This window comes from Saimiri boliviensis, chromosome 12 (assembly GCF_048565385.1).
Source record: "Saimiri boliviensis isolate mSaiBol1 chromosome 12, mSaiBol1.pri, whole genome shotgun sequence".
NCBI classification, from domain to species: Eukaryota; Metazoa; Chordata; class Mammalia; order Primates; family Cebidae; genus Saimiri; species Saimiri boliviensis.
The window spans coordinates 22500131-22517775 of record NC_133460.1 but is presented as its reverse complement, the minus strand read 5'-3'; the positions used below and the strand labels follow the sequence as shown (position 1 = coordinate 22517775).

General features: G+C 39.1%; 1 protein-coding gene across 1 annotated transcript in view; it reads left to right on the top strand.

The window, feature by feature from the left end:
- Positions 1–730: 730 nt before the first annotated feature.
- The window catches only part of LOC101036219 (uncharacterized), a 40688-nt gene continuing 23773 nt past the window's right edge, over positions 731–17645 (top strand). The window contains exon 1 of the mRNA XM_039478461.2: positions 731–16534. Coding sequence (XP_039334395.1) covers positions 16369–16534 — 166 coding nt within the window. The 5' untranslated portion in view covers positions 731–16368. The remainder of the gene's footprint in view (positions 16535–17645) is intronic.

Sequence of the window (17645 nt, the reverse complement as noted above, 5' to 3'; positions counted from 1 at the left end):
TGAGCCGAGACTGTGCCACTGCACTCAGCCTGGGTGATAGTGAGACTCAGTCTCAAAAAATAAAATAAAATAAAATAAAATAAATGAATAAAAATAAAATAAAATTTAAAAATTTGGCTAATAGAAATTTTAAAATTCACATTTGGCTCACATTTTATATCAGACGATTGCCTCCTTTTTAAAATCTTAAGCTGCCTGCTCAAAGGACCAGAAGTCAGGAAGTTTATAAAATCTGAAATTGTTAAATAATCATTATTAGACTCTTTCCATTTGTGAATAGTCATATAATATGTTATTTATAAATACATATCACCTTATACACCAGGTTAAATGCAAATACCCTCCTGGTTGGTCGTGGCTCAGCTCAGGGAGGGAAGCCCTACCTGAAAAGGTTGCAGCCCAGGCTGTCACTCTTTCTTCATTTAGCCCAGTGTCTGGTCAAATCTTCTGTCACTCGGGAACTAAAGGGGCGGGACTAAAGGGGCGGAACTTAACCGTTACCTAGTCAGAGACTCTGAAAACCGGCCCAATAGCTGGAACGTATACAGGACGGCTTCCGGATTTGGCGGGTCCTTTGTCTCTTCCTGCAGTCTGAGCTCCCGGGTCCCGTCTTCGCTGCTCTGTGTCCTGCAGTCCTGGAGATCCAGTCTGTGTGGCCCTGTGACCTTCAGGTATTGAGAGATCCACAGCTGAGATGCCAGGAGCCGCTGAAAACCTGGAAATGGTGAGAGTGCGGGATCCGACATCTGGAGAGTGGGAAGGGGCTGGTTGGAAGCGGTGGGAAGCGGCTGTAGCGGGACTCAGGCCCCCAGCAGTCAGCTCCCAAATCTGAGGCCGAGTTCACCTTGGCGCAGCTCGATCTTCAGCCCCCTTCCGCGTTAAGATGGCGGCTGGGCGGACAGGCGGGACCCCGGGCGTCCTGTCTCTCTCTTGCCTAGTGGCCTGGAGCCCGCTTTGGGCAGCTCAGCACCCACCGCGCCGCGTTTCTCCTCGATTGTGCAGGGACCACGGGAGGGTCGTCAGGGGAGAGTCCTGACTTGGGGTGCGAGGTTCATAAATCGGAAGAGCTTTTGGTCCCTTGTTTGTGAAAAATTTATTGGAGTCGCCGCAAAAATATCAAATAATTTATTTAAACAGTGGTTCAAAATTGTAGAGCGCCCAGCTATGATTTGTAGTTTGTGGTCCATAGGAGCGGGTTCAAAAGAAGACTTTTATAAGGTGCATTATTAAGAAAAACCCACATTCATTAATCGATTAACACAGGTAGTTTCTTAATGTTATTCACTTCCAATAGTACCGAGTATTAAATGCATTTAATGAAGAGATCTTTCAAACAGGCTTTGTGTGGGCAACAAGGCCATTTTATTTATCGCTTGGGTGCAAACGAGCCGAATCCAAGAAACGAAAAGGCGAAGGGGCTAAGTTGGGAATTGGCTTTGTATGTTGGGGTAGTTTTTTTGCGGGGCGGGGGTGTTGCAGAGGAAGATCACAAGTTCAGTTACAAGGGCGGTGTTAGGCGAGAGGGATTTGCATTATCATAAGAACAGTTAAGACAGCAGGCTTGGGTGAGGGGCTAGTCCGGGAAGCTCCGATGGGCAATTAGAGATGATGGGGAATGCAGGCGGCAGGTGGGAGACTGCAGCCGGGGCAGGCAGGAATTCAAACTTCGGGCTCCAGGCTTGCATGTGAGACTTGACATTCAGGTTCCAGGCTTGCATATGGAGACCTGACAATTTCCACTTGAGCTTCCAAATTTCCTGGTTATGCAATCAGAGGTTGATTGAGGGTTTATAGTTGGTAATCTGATTCCCCCCCCCCCCCCAATGTAGTAATTTACCACAAAAAAGAAAAAAAATGCACTTGAGTTAGATTTTTTTTTTAAATTGAAAAATCGAGACGATAGCCACATCAGTCTCATTGCCTGACACTTAGTTATTTTCACACACCACTGGGGAATGATTTTCCCCTGCGTTTTTCACATATATCCCAAGCAACCTCTCAAGTCTACCTTCTACTCCCACCCTGCCTTCCTTTATCATAACTCTGGCTTGCAGTAAAATACTACATTTCCAGTTATTTTTGACATTCCCAAATGCCAATTTCCCCTCCCTAATTCACATTATCAGCTATTTGTCCTTTAGTGTACATTTTAGATACCAGATTTTCATTAATCATTCTAAAAAATTAGAATGTTATCTCACTTTGTCACCCATGCTGGAGTGCAGTGGAGCAATCTCGGTTCACTGCAGCCTTTGCCTCCCGGGTTCAAGTAATTCTCCTGCCTCAGTCTCTTGAATAGCTGAGATTACAGGTGCGTGCTATTACACCTGACTAATTGTATTTTTAGTAGAGCCCAGGTTTTACCATGTTATTAGCCAGGCTGATTTCGAATTCTTGACCTCAAGTGATCTGCACATCTCAGCCTCAAAGTGCTGTGATTACAGGGGTGAGCTACTGCACACGGTCATTAATCATTTTTTGACAAGTAATTGGATGGGACTTTTGCAAAGATGTGTTTTCTGTTTGAAAAATATTTCCCCTGAGAACAAAGTAAATAATCCCCTGACATTGTATTTTTTTAAGTTCCTCTTTTCTTTTTATCTTCTCTGGGTACAGAAGTCTTATCAGAATGTTTTTGGGTCAGGGATTCCCTTCAAACAATTGTGGGGTTATTTGTCCTCAGCCGCCCTGGTCCTGGGTTTCAGTACTGTTTTGGGATAGATGAAGATACCCGACATGGTTATGTCTACTGGAGTGTCTAGTGAATATCAGCTCCTGGGTTATTTTCTTTCATAGGACAACCTGAGGCATGGAATGTAGCCTCTCAAGGAAGAAGATGGAGGCTGTGGGGCTGACAGGAATCTCCTGATGTCCTCTGTTTTTTGAAAAGCTAACCCCTTGAGACATTAAAACTGTCTTTACCCAACCCAGCTTCCATTTCTTGGGGACACATTGCTGGTCTGCCAATCAGATGCTAGTATTGAGGAAAAAACATAGAAATAATTTCTGCCTAGAGCTCAAATGCTGTGCTGGAAGCTTTGTTACTCTCTCCAGAAATGCTGGGCAGGAATGTTAAAGTCTGCTGCACAGAACTCCCAGCCGCTCATTTTCCCAGGTGCTCTGTCCCGGGAAGGTGTGGCTTTATGCATAAGTTTCTGACAGATTGCTTCCTTTTTTTCAAAGATGTTCTGCCCAGCAAAAAGGGAATCAAGTCACAGTCTGCCTGCAGAGGTGTTTTTGAGCTGCCACTGGCTCTGGGCTACCCCAAGCTGCTGTGTAAACTTCTTTTTGCTTTTGTTTACATAGGTAAGGTTAGAACTGCCTTGGTAATGGCGGATGTCCCTCCTCCCACGGAGCTCGACTGTCTGGAGCTCAAACCGCTGCTATGCTGGCTGTGAAAATCCCAAGCCAGTGGGATTCAGTTTGCTTGTTTCTGTAGGGGTGGATCCCGCTGAGCCAGATCACCGGGCTCCCCGCCTTCAACCCCCTTTCTGTCAGGTGTATGGGTGACTCTGCTCGCAGGTGTTCCAGGAGCCAGTCAAAACAGCTGCTGAGATTTTTGCTGGGAACTCAAGGCGGCAGCTGAATCAGCAGCCCAGATTTGCCCTGAAAACATGTGGTGCATGTTGGCATGCGGGGATCTCCTGGTCTGCGGGTTGCAAAGACCATAAGGGAAGTGTAGCATCGGAACCCGAGCTCTGGAGTGGCTGGATGTCCCCAGTGGCCTCCGTTGGGTGGAAGGGGGTGCCCTCCAGCTTGCAGTTCCCAGGTGAGGCTACATCCCACCCTGCCTTGGTTTGCCCTCCGTGGGCTACACCCACTGTCCAACCAGTTCTATTAAGATGAACCTGGTACCTTGGCTGAAAATGCAGAGATTACTTACTTGCCTTATGAGTTGCTTTCGCTGGGAACTGTACTCCTGAACTGTTCCTATTTGGCTGTCTTGGTGGAAATCCCCCTGTTTTAAGTTTTTTAAATAGATTTTGTATATGAGACCCTTGACAGAAGCAGAGTTTGCAAATGTGTGTGTGTGTGTGTGTGTGTGTGTGTGTGTGTTTTAATTCTGTAGGTTGTCTGTTCACTCTGTTAATAGTTTCTTTTTCTGTGAAGAAAGTTTTTAGTTTAATTAGGTCCCATTTATCAATTTTTGCTTTTGTTGCAATTGCTTTGGTACCTTCATCATGCGGTCTTTGCCAGTTCGTAGGTTTAGAATGGTATTTCCTAGATTATCTGTCAGTGTTTTTATTTATTTATTTATTTTTACAACCTTAAGTTTTATATTTAAGTTCCATATATGGAGTAAGGATGGAATCTTGTTTCAGTCTTCTGCATAGTGCTAGCTAGTTGTTTCAGCACCATTTATTAAAAAGAGATTTCCTCCCCAGTTCCTTTTATCGTCTTTTTTAAAGGTCAGATGGTTGTAGGTGTGTGACATTATTTCTAGGCCTGTATTGTGTTGCATTGGTACAATGTTGTGTTGGTTATTGTAGCCCTGTATGTAGTATAGTTTGAGGTTGGTAATGTAATGCTTTCAGTTTTATGCTTTTTGCTTAGGATTGCATTAGCTATTCGTTTGTTGTTGTTGTTTCATAATGAAATATAAAATAGTTTTGGTGGTGGCTGTTCTGTTAAAAATGGTATCAGTGGTTTAATTGCTTTAAGCTATAAATTTTGTTGGGCAGTATGACCATCTTAAATAATATTGGTCTTTTCTATTTATGAGCATAAAATGGTTTTCCATTTGTTTGTTTCATCTTTGACTTCTTTATTCAGTGTTTTATAATTCTTTTCGAAGAAATTTTTTACCACCCTGGTTAATTGTATACCTAGATATTGTGAATGGAATTTTTTTTTTTTAAAGTTTGGCTTTGCTTTTGTTGTTGTTGATGTACAAGAATGCTACTGACATTAGTATATCTATTTGTATTTTGAAACTCTGCTGAAGTTGCTTCTCAGTTGAAAGACCTTTTCCACTGAGACTGTAGGATTTTCTAAATATGAAATTATGTTATCTGCAAACAGGGATGGTTTGACTTCTTCTCTTTCTGTTTGAATGTTTATATTTTTATCTTGCCTGATTGCTCTGTCTGGAAATTCAAATTCTGTGTTAGGTGAGAGTGGTGAGAGAAGGCAGTTTTGTCATTCTCCAGTTTTCAAGGAGAAATACTTCCAGCTTGTTTTCATTTAGTATTTTGGGTTTTGGTTTGTCATAGATAACTCATTATTTTGAAGTATGTACCTTCAATGCATAGTTTGTTGAGAGCTTTAAAAAAAAAAAAGATGTTAAATTTTATTGAAAGTTATTTCTGCATCCATTGAAATAATTTTGTGTTTTTTTATGTTTAGTTCTGTTTATGTGATTTATAGCATTTATTAATTTTTGTATGTTGAACCAATCTTGCATCCCACAGATAAAACATAGTTGGACATAGTGGATTCATTATTTGATGTGCAGCTAGATTTGATTTGCTGGTGTTTTGTTGAGGATTTTTTCATTAATGTTTATCAAAGGTATTGGCTTCAAGTTTTCTATTTTTGTTTTATCTGCCAGGTTTTGGTATAAGAATGATGTTGTTCTTATACAATGACTTGGTGAGGTGTCCCTCTTTCTCAATTTATTTGAAATAGTTTTAGTAGAAATGGTAGTAGGTCTTCTTTCTACATCTGGTAGAATTCAGCTGTGAATCTGTCTGGTACTGAGCTTTGTTGGTAGGCTATTTATCACAAATTCAGTATTGGAGCTTGTTATTGGTCTATTCAGGGACTCCATTTCTTTTTTGTTCACTCTTGGGAGGATGTATGTCTCTGGAAATGTATCCATTGTTTTCTAGACTTCCTAGTTTGTGTGCATAGAGCTGTTCATTCTAGACTTCAGTAGTTATTTATATTTTTGTGGGGTCAGTGACAATGTCCCTTTTGTCATTTCAAGTTTGAAGCTTTTCTTTTTTTTTTTATTAACCTAGCTAGTATTTAACATAGTATTTTTTTTTGAAGATTTAACTCTTAGATTATTTAATCTTTTGTATAGTTTTTAATGTCTAAATCTCCTTTATTTCAGATCTGATTTTGGTTATTTCTTCTGCTAGCTAGAGAGTTGATTTGCTCTTGCTTCTCTCATTCTTTTATTGCTGATATTAAGTTTAAATTTAGCTCTTTATACCTTTTTGATGTAAAACATTAAATGGTATAAATTTTCATGTTAATATTGTCTTAGCTGTGTTGCAGAGATTGTTATGTTGTATCATTGTTCTCATTTGTTTCAAAGACTTTCTTAGTTTCTGCCTTAATTTCGTTATTTACCCCAAAATCATTTAAATGGAGGTTGTTTAATTTCCATGTAATTATATAGTATCAAGTGTTTTTTTAAATTGAACTGTATTTTTATTAAGCTGTAGCCTGTATGTGTGATTGGTATGATTTTGGGATTTTTGAATTTGCTGAGGATTGTTTTATTTCTGATTGTGTGGTCAATGTTTTGTTTTTTTATTTTCTTTTTGAGACAGAGTCTCACTGTGTCACCCAGGCTGGAGTACAGTGATGCAATCTCAGCTCACTGAAACTATGCCTCCCGAAATCAAGCAATTCTCTTGCCTCAGCCTCCAGAGTAGCTGAGAATACAGTTCCTATGACCACACCCAGCTCATTTTTGTATTTTTAGTAAAGATGGGGTTTTACCATGTTGGCCAGGCTGGTCTTGAACTTCTGACCTCATACGATCTGTCTACCTCAGCCTTCCAAAGTGCTGGGATTACAGGTGTGAGCCACTGCACTCATCTGTGTTGTCAATAAATTGAGTATGTGCCGTATAGTAATAAAACGAGTGTATATTATCTTGTTTTTAGATGAAGAGTTTTGTAGGTGTATATTTGGACTATTTGGTTAAGTGTTGAGTTTAGGTCCTAATATCTTTGTTAATTTTCTGTCTTAAAAATCTGTCTAATCGTCTGTGGGTTGTTGTAGTCTACCACAGTTATTGTGTAAGAATCTAAGTCTCTTTATCCAACTCAAAGAACTTGATTTATTCATATGCAATCATGCACTTTTTTTTTTTTTTTGAGACGGAGTTTCACTCTTGTCACCCAGGCTGGAGTGCAATGGCGCGATCTCGGCTCACCGCAACCTCCGCCTCCCGGGTTCAGGCAATTCTCCTGCCTCAGCCTCCTGAGTAGCTGGGATTACAGACACACGCCACCATGCCCAGCTAATTTTTTTATTTTTATTTTTATTTTTAGTAGAGACGGGGTTTCACCATGTTGACCAGGATGGTCTCGATCTCCTGACCTCGTGATCCACCCGCCTTGGCCTCCCAAAGTGCTGGGATTACAGGCTTGAGCCACCGCGCCCGACCCATGCACTTTTTATAACACTTTTTCTCTTCTGCTTTTTTCCCCATAAACATTCTTCCAAGTGCACAGTATGCCAAGGGCTACTCCTTAGATGCTTGAATCCAGTGTCTACTAAAATTCAGATGTCTAAGGGTTCAAAAACATGTCCAGAGACCTGGCTTCTTTAGGAGAAAACATAAATGAGAAATAAATGGCTTTATTCTTCTATCTGAAAATCGGGGATATTTTGCTTATCTCCCTTAAAGCATTTAGATTAGTTTTTTTCTGTGTTTTTTAGAAAATATGTGTAAATAATTGTAACAGCTAAATAAACCATTTCCCATTCTTATGGACTCAGGATTGTATTCATTTAGAACCTCAGATTTATTGCTTTTCATTTCTGCTTTGGCAAAGATTTATATATTCTATATTTAGTCTTTTAAAGTAGATACAGATTTGTTTAGATTAAAGCTCATTGTAAGAGAACACAAAAGTTGAACACAAGGATGGGATTAAATTTAGCTTTACAAAATGAAAAAGTCTAAAATATACTGATTAAGTTTGTTAGATAGGAAAGTGATTACCCAAGGTAATTAATGAATACTTGGAGGAATAAGTACTTACACTGCAAAAGCAAAAGCAAAAGCAGTTCAGTGTATAAACTGAACAGTGGAGTCTGTAGTAGTACTTTGATTTCAGTTTACATCTATGGAACAGTTAGCATAGTTATGTGTAGTGTTTGTAGATAACATGCACTTACATAAATTAAACAATATTCTTTATAGAACCATAATATTTACTTTAAATACATTTCTTTCTTTCCTTTTTTTTTTTTTTTTTTTGAGATGGAGTTTGGCTCTTGTTGCCCAGGCCTGAGTGCATTGGTGTGAGTGATCTCACCTCTCTGCAACCTCTACCTCCAGGGTTCAAGTGATTCTCCTGCTTCAGCTTCTTGAGGCACTGGGATTACAGGCACTTGCCACCATGCCAGGCTTCTTTTTTCTTGTCTTTTTTTTTACATTTTTAGTAAAAGCAAGGTTTCATCATGTTGGCCAGGCTGGTCGGGAACACCTGACCCCAGGGATCCACATGCCTAGGCCTCTCAAAGTGCTGAGATTACCGGCATGAGCCTCCATGCCTGGCCTAAATAAATTTCTTAAATAGTTATATTAATATTGTCATTAATGCTTTTTAAATTTAAACTGCTTTAATCAAATTATGGTTAAAGACAGTTTTTTAAAAATCCTGTATGCATTATGACTACTACATTAAAATTATTTATACTTAGATATTTATATCTAGTGTCCGAAGTAAATTTACTACCAAATTGTTATAGGAGATATTAATCTGACACACTTTTTAATTTATCTAGTAGAGATAACTATAGGTAAGCATAAGTTTAGTGTCTTTTATTTTACTAAATTTGAATGCTGCTATTACAGGACAAATAAACTATTACAAGGCAAATAAACACAAGTGATGTGGCCATCCAAACGCTGTAATAGCTCTTCAGTTACCTATGTTCCAAGCTTAAATATATTCCACTATATGAACAAAGTCAGAGTCCGGTTTCCATCAAACAGTGCTGGTGGAAATTGTCAGACGTATATCAATAGAGATCCCCCATTCAATGGCCGAAGATGACAGAGCAGCAGAGATAAAAGAGAAACATAAAATTCTGCCGAGAGTATGACCCTTTTCTTCATAGAGCTTATGTTTCTCATGCTGAGAGTAGCTGTACGCTTTGGGTGTTTAGAAATAAATTTCTTTTTATTTATTTATTTAATTTTTAATTTTTATTTATTTTATTGCATTTTAGGTTTTGGGGTACATGTGAAGAACATGCAAGATTGTTGCATAGGTGCACACATGGCAGTGTGATTTGCTGCCTTCCTCCCCATCACCTATATCTGACATTTCTCCCCATGCCCTCTCTCCCCAACTCCCCACCCTCTCCTGTCCCTCCCTTATTTCCCCCCAACAGACCTCAGTGTGTGATGCTCCCCTCTCTGTGTCCATGTGTTCTCATTGTTCAACACGGGGCTATGAGTGAGAACATGCGGTGTTTGATTTTCTGTTCTTGTGTCAGTTTGCTGAGAATGATGGTTTCCAGGTTCATCCACGTCCCTACTAAGGACACGAACTCATCGTTTTTTTATGGCTGCATAGTATTCCATGGTGTATATGTACCACATTTTCCCTTTCCAGTCTACCACTGATGGGCCCTTGGGTTGGTTCCAAGTCTTTGCTATTGTAAACAGTGCTGCAATGAACATTCGTGTGCATGTGTCCTTACAGTAGAACGATTTATAATACTTTGAATATGCACCCAGTAATGGGATTGCTGGGTCAAATGGGATTTCTATTTCTGGGTCCTTAAGGAATTGCGACACTGTCTTCCACAATGGTTGAACTAATTTACACTCCCACCTACAGTGTGAAAGTGTTCCCATTTCTCCACATCCTCTCCAGCATCTGTTGTCTTCAGATTTTTTGATTGCCATTCTAACTGGCGTGAAATGGTATCTCAGCATGATTTTGATTTGCATTTCTCTAATGACCAGTGCAGATGAGCATTTTTTCATGTTTGTTGGCCTCGTATATGTCTTCTTTTGTAAAGTGTCTGTTCATATCCTTTGCCCACTTTTGAATAGGCTTGTTTTTTTTTCTTGTAAATCTGTTTTAGTTCTTTGCAGATTCTGGATATTAGCCCTTTGTCAGATGGGTAGATTGCAAACATTTTTTCCCATTCTGTTGGTTAGTGATTCACTCTAATGACTGTTTCTTTTGCTGTGCAGAAGCTGTGGCGTTTGATTAGGTCCCATTTGTCTATTTTGGCTTTTGTTGCCAATGCTTTTGGTGTTTTGGTCATGAAGTCCTTGCCTATGCCCATGTCCTGAATGGTTTTGCCTAGGTTTTCTTCTAGGGATTTTAATGGTGTTAGGTCTTATGTTTAAGTCTTTAATCCATCTGAAGTTAATTTTAGTGTAAGGTGTCAGGAAGGGGTCCAGTTTCTGCTTTCTGCACATGGCTAGTCAGTCTTCCCAACACCATTTATTAAATAGGGAATCCTTTCCTTATTGCTTGTTTTTGTCAGATTTGTCAAAGATCAGATGGTTGTAGACTTGTGGTGTTGCACCTGAGGCCTCTGTTCTGTTCCATTGGTTTTGGTACCAGTACCATGTTGTTTTGATTACTGTAGCCTTGTAGTATAGTTTGTAGTATAGTTTGAAGTCCGGTAGTATGATGCCTAGAGATAAATTTCTTTAAAGTAATTCTTTTCTGGCTGACAATCTTGTATGTAATTTGAGGTTTTTCTTAAGATGCTTTTAACTTTTTTTTTTTTTTCGATGTAATCTTGCTGAGGCTGAGAGCTGTTTTTCTTTTTAAAGCTTTTTGTGTCTTTCAGAAGCCCTTTTAGTATCTCCTGGCATCTGTTAATGAGGTGCATGGTCACAGTGAGAGGTCTTGGATCTGTCTCTATCTAGACTCATGCTAGAAATCCAGCAGTATTTTTTGTATGACACCATTGTAAACAGAAGCTGACACTGAAACACTGCTCCTGTTCCCATTATTTGGAAGCTACAGTTCTACCCAGGAGGATTGCAGGCTCTCCTCCTACAGCTCAGGCTCACTCTCTAATGTGGCACTGGAGTGCAGCTTTGGCAACTGAGGTTTACATAAGATGTGAGATATCAGCTTTAAGTTCTGTGCTATGAGATATGCCTCTGTTTTGGATGGTAGGAGTCAAGAGATGACACTAACCACCAGGAGTGGGCAAGCAGGAGGGCTATATCCTAGTGCTCAGGGAGTAGAGAGCCATTGCTTTAAAATGTAAAAAGCCAGGAAGGTAGCACCCTATTCAGCCATTTATTTTGGAGAGTGAGTGTCTACCTTCAGCAGGCACCTGGCTTCAAGGTACAAAATTGCCTTCTGTCATGAAGATGTGAAAAGTTCATTTTGTTATTGAATATAACCAATTAGCATACATGAATGGCCACCTTAGTTATCCTGTAAATTTAGAATGAACAATATGTAATGTGCTATAAATTCTTCTACTTACGTAATAATTATGATGACCATTTTTCTGTCTTTGCAATTTCTTAAGCAGATTGACTTTGATATATGTAACATTATAGTTTACTGTATAATAAAACAGTTTTTTCTCTTTTCTATTATTGTGGAGTTTCTCTGGGGCTGGAGGAAATTTTTCTTTTAATTATACTTTCCCAATACTGTCTAGAATAATCAGAAATGATATAAACACATAAGGTGCCAACAAAGCTTAACTGTAGCAAGGATTTTCCCCCTCTGCCTTCCAGTAAACTCATAATTGTGCTGCAGAGTGCATGCTATCTCCTGAATACACAGGTAGAATTGTGTCTCTGTGTATTTGATATCTGTAGTCCCCTACAGTCACTTCTAGAGAGGATAGATCAGATTTTTACAAACTTCACAGGGCAGCAATCAATCATTTTACCTCTTTCAGTGACTCTTTTGTTTCAGACCTCACAGACCATGAGGCCAGCCTGGAAACCCAATCAGCGTAATGACGTGTAGTCATGAGAATCTCCAGTTTTCCCTTCCTCCTCTTGCTAAAAGGCCCCCAAATTTCCTCTTACTGTAATGCCCAAAGATGCCGGTAATATCTTGCTATTCCAGCAATCCAGGACCTAAACCTGCAGATCTAAATTTGGGGAAACAAAACCTTTTATTTGAGAAAGACAAATTCTTTCAGTTGTCAAACTCAGATACATTAAAATGAGAGCAAAATTTTGTCATTTTTTCATCTTTGAACTATATCTCCTAAAGCTTTTCACTATTGTCATTAGAAGCTATAAATTAAACTACTAATATCACACTGGGTACCATAACTAAAACCCTAAATCTTGACTATGTATATCCAATCAATAATTAATGTTATTTGTGTCAATAAATAAGAATTTTGGTATCAGCTCATTCTCTGTCCTTTTTTTTAACCTTTACAAATTCACTGGTAACTACTGCTAATTAATGTATAGATTCCAGGCAACTTAAATCTTTGCTGCCAAGTTACAGTCCTCAAATTTGGCTCAAATACACTGTCTACTCATATTCACATTGACTTGGCTTTTTCTTTTTAGGTGTACATATCACTTTGTACTAGAGCAGTCTGTAAGAGGGGCTTTCTCATTTGATTGTACTCCACTTGCTGTAACACCCAAGAATGCAGAGCCTGGTTGATCCCACCTAGAATCTGCATGTAAGTTCTGGCCTCTGCCTGGTATTACAAAACCGGGCCAGACTTAGAGTAAAAAATGTACTGAAAACCAACAAGAGGACTTTTCTGCATGTGAGATGTCAACAATGAATGTTTAAAGTTTCTTTTTGAGAATGTGGCTCTTTGAGCTTGAGCTTTTCAGCTCTTACCCAGTGACCTGCTATATTTATGTGAGAGGCTTCAGGTGTAAACAAAATCAGATGGCAAAATCCGCATGTGTAAAAAAGCATCTTCAGAGTGAGAGTTCAAGACCACAGTGTATCCAGAGCATAATCACAACTACACCTACCTGTAAAAGGTGATTCTGTAGTATAGTATTATTCTGCTTCCTCTTACCCAAGAGCTAGCTAGTCAGGACAAGGTAATCCAGGGTCTGGAGCTACACCAGGGCAGTTCCATTTTCTGTTTAGAATAAGCCTGAGTTTACCCTGCCTGGCACCCTTGGGCCATCAGCCCAGGCTTACTGGAAGCCCTCTCGCAATCAGTTTGGTGTCATTGAGAAAGCTGAGGATATTCAGAGCAGTACTGTGTCAGTCAGACAAGAGTGGTTAATTCTCGTAAGTCTCATGGTAAGAGAAATGAGTCAGCTTGTGTTTGTTCCTCCCCTCTTAGATGCTTTGGTATCCAGATGAAAATTTCTCCAGTTTCCTGGAACTTGGTTGAAAAATAACATCTGGAGACTGAAACAAATAAAGTATTTAAAAAATTATTTTTTATGGCCATTCAGAAAATACTTGGAACAGTGATGTTTTTTACCATCCAGGAACTTTTATTCTAGACTAGCAACTAGATACATTGTTGAATTAAGAATCATATAGTTGGGGCTGAGTGCAGTGGCTCACACTTATAATCCCAGCACTTTGGGACACTGAAGCAGGTGGATCACGTAGTCAGGAGTTCAAGACCAGCCTGGCCAAGATGGTGAAACCCTGTCTCTACTAAAATACAAAAATTAGCCAGGCGTGGTAGTAGGTGCCTAAAATTCCAGCTACTCAGAAGGCTGAGACAGGGAATTTCTTGATTGTGGGAGAGGGAGGTTTTAGTGAGCTGAGATCATGTCACTGCACTCCAGCTTGGGTGATAGAGTGAGACTCCATCTCAAAAAAGAAAAAAGAAAGAATTATATGATTGGTGCAATAAATAGACATATGCAAGAAATCTTAGGGTTTACTTGGGCCACTTTATATTATTGTGACTTCTAATGTCATCATCTTAAGAGATATTTAGGGTCAGAATTGTTGTTTTTACTATTTTTATTTTACTTTGCTAAGAATACATATTTATCTTCTAAGAAAATTATCCTAGAAAATCTTAAAATATTTATTTTAATTGCCTGTTAGTGTATGTTATAAAATTGAAGACACAGTGGCTGAAAAAGATAAAAATTACACAAACGCTGGCATTTAAGTTAAGTAAATGGCATTAAGTAAACATAGGAAAAACAGAACTGGAAATTCGTCTCAGAGGCATAGAGAGTAGAATTGTACATAAGGTAATCTCCCGGACCCAGTTCTGCTCAGAATCACCTTATTTGGGAGCTTCATTTAGGTTTGGCCGCACCCTAGAGTCTTGCCTCAGAACTAATTAGAGAAAATCAGACTTTTGAGTGGTGAATCCTGGCATCTTATTTTCTTTTCTCTTTTCTTTTCTTTTTTCTTTTTTGACAGAGCCTTGCTCTGTAGCCCAGGCTGGAGTGCAGTGCTGTGATCTCAGCTCACTGCAACCTCTGCCTCCGGAGTTCCAAGCAATTCTTCTGCCTCGGCCTCCTTAGTACCCTTCGCACACCACCACACCCAGCTAATTTTTGTATTTTTAGTAGAGATGGGGCTTCACTGCATTGGCCAGGCTGGTATCAAATTTCTGACCTCGTAATCTGCCTGACTCAGCCTCCCAGAGTGCTTGAATTGCAAGCATGAGTCACTGTGCCCTGATGAATCCCTGCTACCTTTCTAGAGCTGTTGCGCACAATTCCCTGAAACCCAAAAGGAGATAAATGAAAAACTTAGTATGTATTTTAAGGTTTTAATTTTTAAATTTTCTGTTAACACTAGTGCTTTTAGAGACTCTCCATTTAGCAACTTGTTTTCTACCCCTTCATATCTAGTAGTTGTTAAATGATTAACAAGAAAGTAAACATAAATACAATAACAATTTCTCTAAACTGCATTAACCTCTTTCTTTTTCTGTATCCCTTTCATCTGTCTATATTTAATTTTTATTCTATACATTTTTTTAAACAGTTACAGAGAAACAGAAAAGTAAATAAAAATGCTGGGCCCTTTATTTAAATAATGGGAATTATTAGACACTTAGTACCAATCCCAGGGTTTTATGAAGATTAAATCTCATAATATGTTATTCCCAGCATGTTCTCTGTAACATTCTCTTGACCACATAGTACTTGCTTTATAAACATTGCATTAATACCTGTGTACATGTTGTTTTCCAAATGCAGACTTATTCAGTCATTACTTCCTCATAAAGATCCAGCAAATAATATGATATTGTGGGATGGAGACTTGTTGTCTTCATTTGTACCAGAATTATATGTGTTGTGACAAGAGTGCTGAGCGTAAGGGATTCTGTGCTGTGCCTGTTTTCTCTAACTAATTCTAATGATGAGGCCAGCGGGAGCAATGTCAGCATTGACAGTGGACTTGGTTAAAATACACACTTAGGAACCCTTTCCAAACCTCCAGAATCACATTACCTAGAGTGGGGTCAAAATTACTAAGAGATGTATAAGGTCATTCAAACTTGAGAGGTAATTCTTAGCTAAGTGGTTATCAGCCCAGGCTTCTAATTAGAATTACATGGCCAATTTGCAGAAATCTCTTTCCTTGTGTTTATGGGCCAGAGAAACTGGGAAAAACAGGTTATTTCATTTACTGGATGTTTGACAAAATATTCTTATCAGGCCAAAAACAGTTACATTACTGGTGAATTTGTTAGAAATTCAGAAACTCAGTCCTTATTTCAGATCTTTTGAAAAAAAAAATCTGCCAGAAAAGATCTCCAGTTCATTGTACACGTTGAAATTTGAGAGGTACCTTGTAACTCAACATGTGTTTTTCATCTGAAAAATGTACACAGCTCATTTGGTTTGATGCAAATACAGCACTTAAAAATATACATTTGCACACACTGCCATGTGTGTACCTATGCAACAATCTTGAATGTTCTTCACAGGTACCCCAAAACCTAAAATGCAATAAAAAATAAAAATAAAATAATGTACATTTGTGTGTTTATGTCTTGAATTTTATACTTTGTAATCCAGAAAACTATTATATATTCACTGATGTTGTGGGTTATGCTAGTCTCTTTACACAGAGTTAGAGAATACATTAGAATATATTTCTGTGTTGAGAATTATTTTATAGATTTCATCCACTCCCATAAGTTACAAGCACTTCTTTTTTTTTTTTTGAAACAGAGTTTCGCTCTTGTTACCCAGGCTGGAGTGCAATGGCGCGATCTCGGCTCACCGCAACCTCCGCCTCCTGGGTTCAGGCAATTCTCCTGCCTCAGCCTCCTGAGCAGCTGGGATTACAGGCATGCGCCACCATGCCCAGCTAATTTTTTGTATTTTTAGTAGAGACGGGGTTTCACCATGTTGACCAGGGTGGTCTCGATCTCTTGACCTCGTGATCCACCCGCCTTGGCCTCCCAAAGTGCTGGGATTACAGGCGTGAGCCACCGCGCCCGGCCACAAGCACTTCTTTTTACTCTCATTTTATCTTGAGTCAAATTAAAAATTCTGCCCATGGCTGTTTGATAAATATGTATGTGTGTGTGTGTGTGTGTGTGTGTGTTTATCAGGGACCATTGACATTTATGGATGTGACCATAGAATTCTCTCTGGAAGAGTGGCAATGCCTGGACACTGCACAACAGAATTTATACAGAGATGTGATGCTAGAGAACTACGGAAACCTGGTCTTCCTCGGTGAGAATAACTACAATACACAATTCATAATATACCCCAAATGTTTTATTCTATTTTATTTCATTTGTAAAATGTTTTTGGTTAATTTGCTTTGTATAGATAAGTTTAAGATCCCTGTTTTGAAAAAAAAGTTTGGATATTTGTGTAGAGGAATATCTTCAAGATATTTCATGTTGATCTGAATTATCCACATTCCTAAGCTGATCTGTATTTTTCACTCTAGATTATTGGTAATGACAAAGTTGGTGGCTTAAAATACTGTTTCCTACACCTAAAAATCTATTGCCACCCACCAGTTTATTTTAATTTATTGTTGTTTGTTTTGTTTTTGAGATGAATCTTGCTGTGGTCTCATGCTGGAGTGCAGTAGTGCAAGCTTGGCTCACTGCAGCCTCCACCTCCTGGGTTCACAGGGTTTTCCTGCCTCAGCCTCCTGAGTAGCTGGAATTACAGACACACACCACAACCTCCTGTTAGTTTTATTTGTATTTTTAGCCATTTTGTCTAGGCTGGTCTCTAACTCCAGACAATAGGTGATCTGCCTGCCTCTGTCTTTCATACTGCTGGGATTACAGGCATGAGCCACTGTGCCTGGCCTTCCATCACCAGTTTTTGATTGAGTGGTACTAGGGGGTTAAATTAGAAACATACAAATTTAGACTGGGCATGGTGGCTCATGCCTGTAATCCTAGCACTTTTGGAGGCCAAGGTGGGCAGATTACCTGGGTTTGGAAGTTTGATACCAGCCTGACCAACATGGAGAAACCGTGTCTCTATGAAAAATACAAAATATTATGTGTGGGTAGTGGTGCATGCCTGTAATCCCAGTTACTTGGGAGGCTGAGGCAGGAGAATTGCTTGAACCCACGTGGTGGAGGTTGTAGTTAGCCAACATTGTGTCATTACACTCCATCCTGGGCAACAAGGGCAAAACTTCATCTCAAAAAAAAAAAAAAAAAAAAAACAAATTTAAAATATTTTCTAAATGTTTAAAAATTTCTGTTTTAAATTATTATTTTGGGATTAATTTATGAGGCTATTCTATCATTCTTACAGAGCGAATTACTGACTTGAGAACTGGAGAATATGAACAACATTCATGTTTATTTAT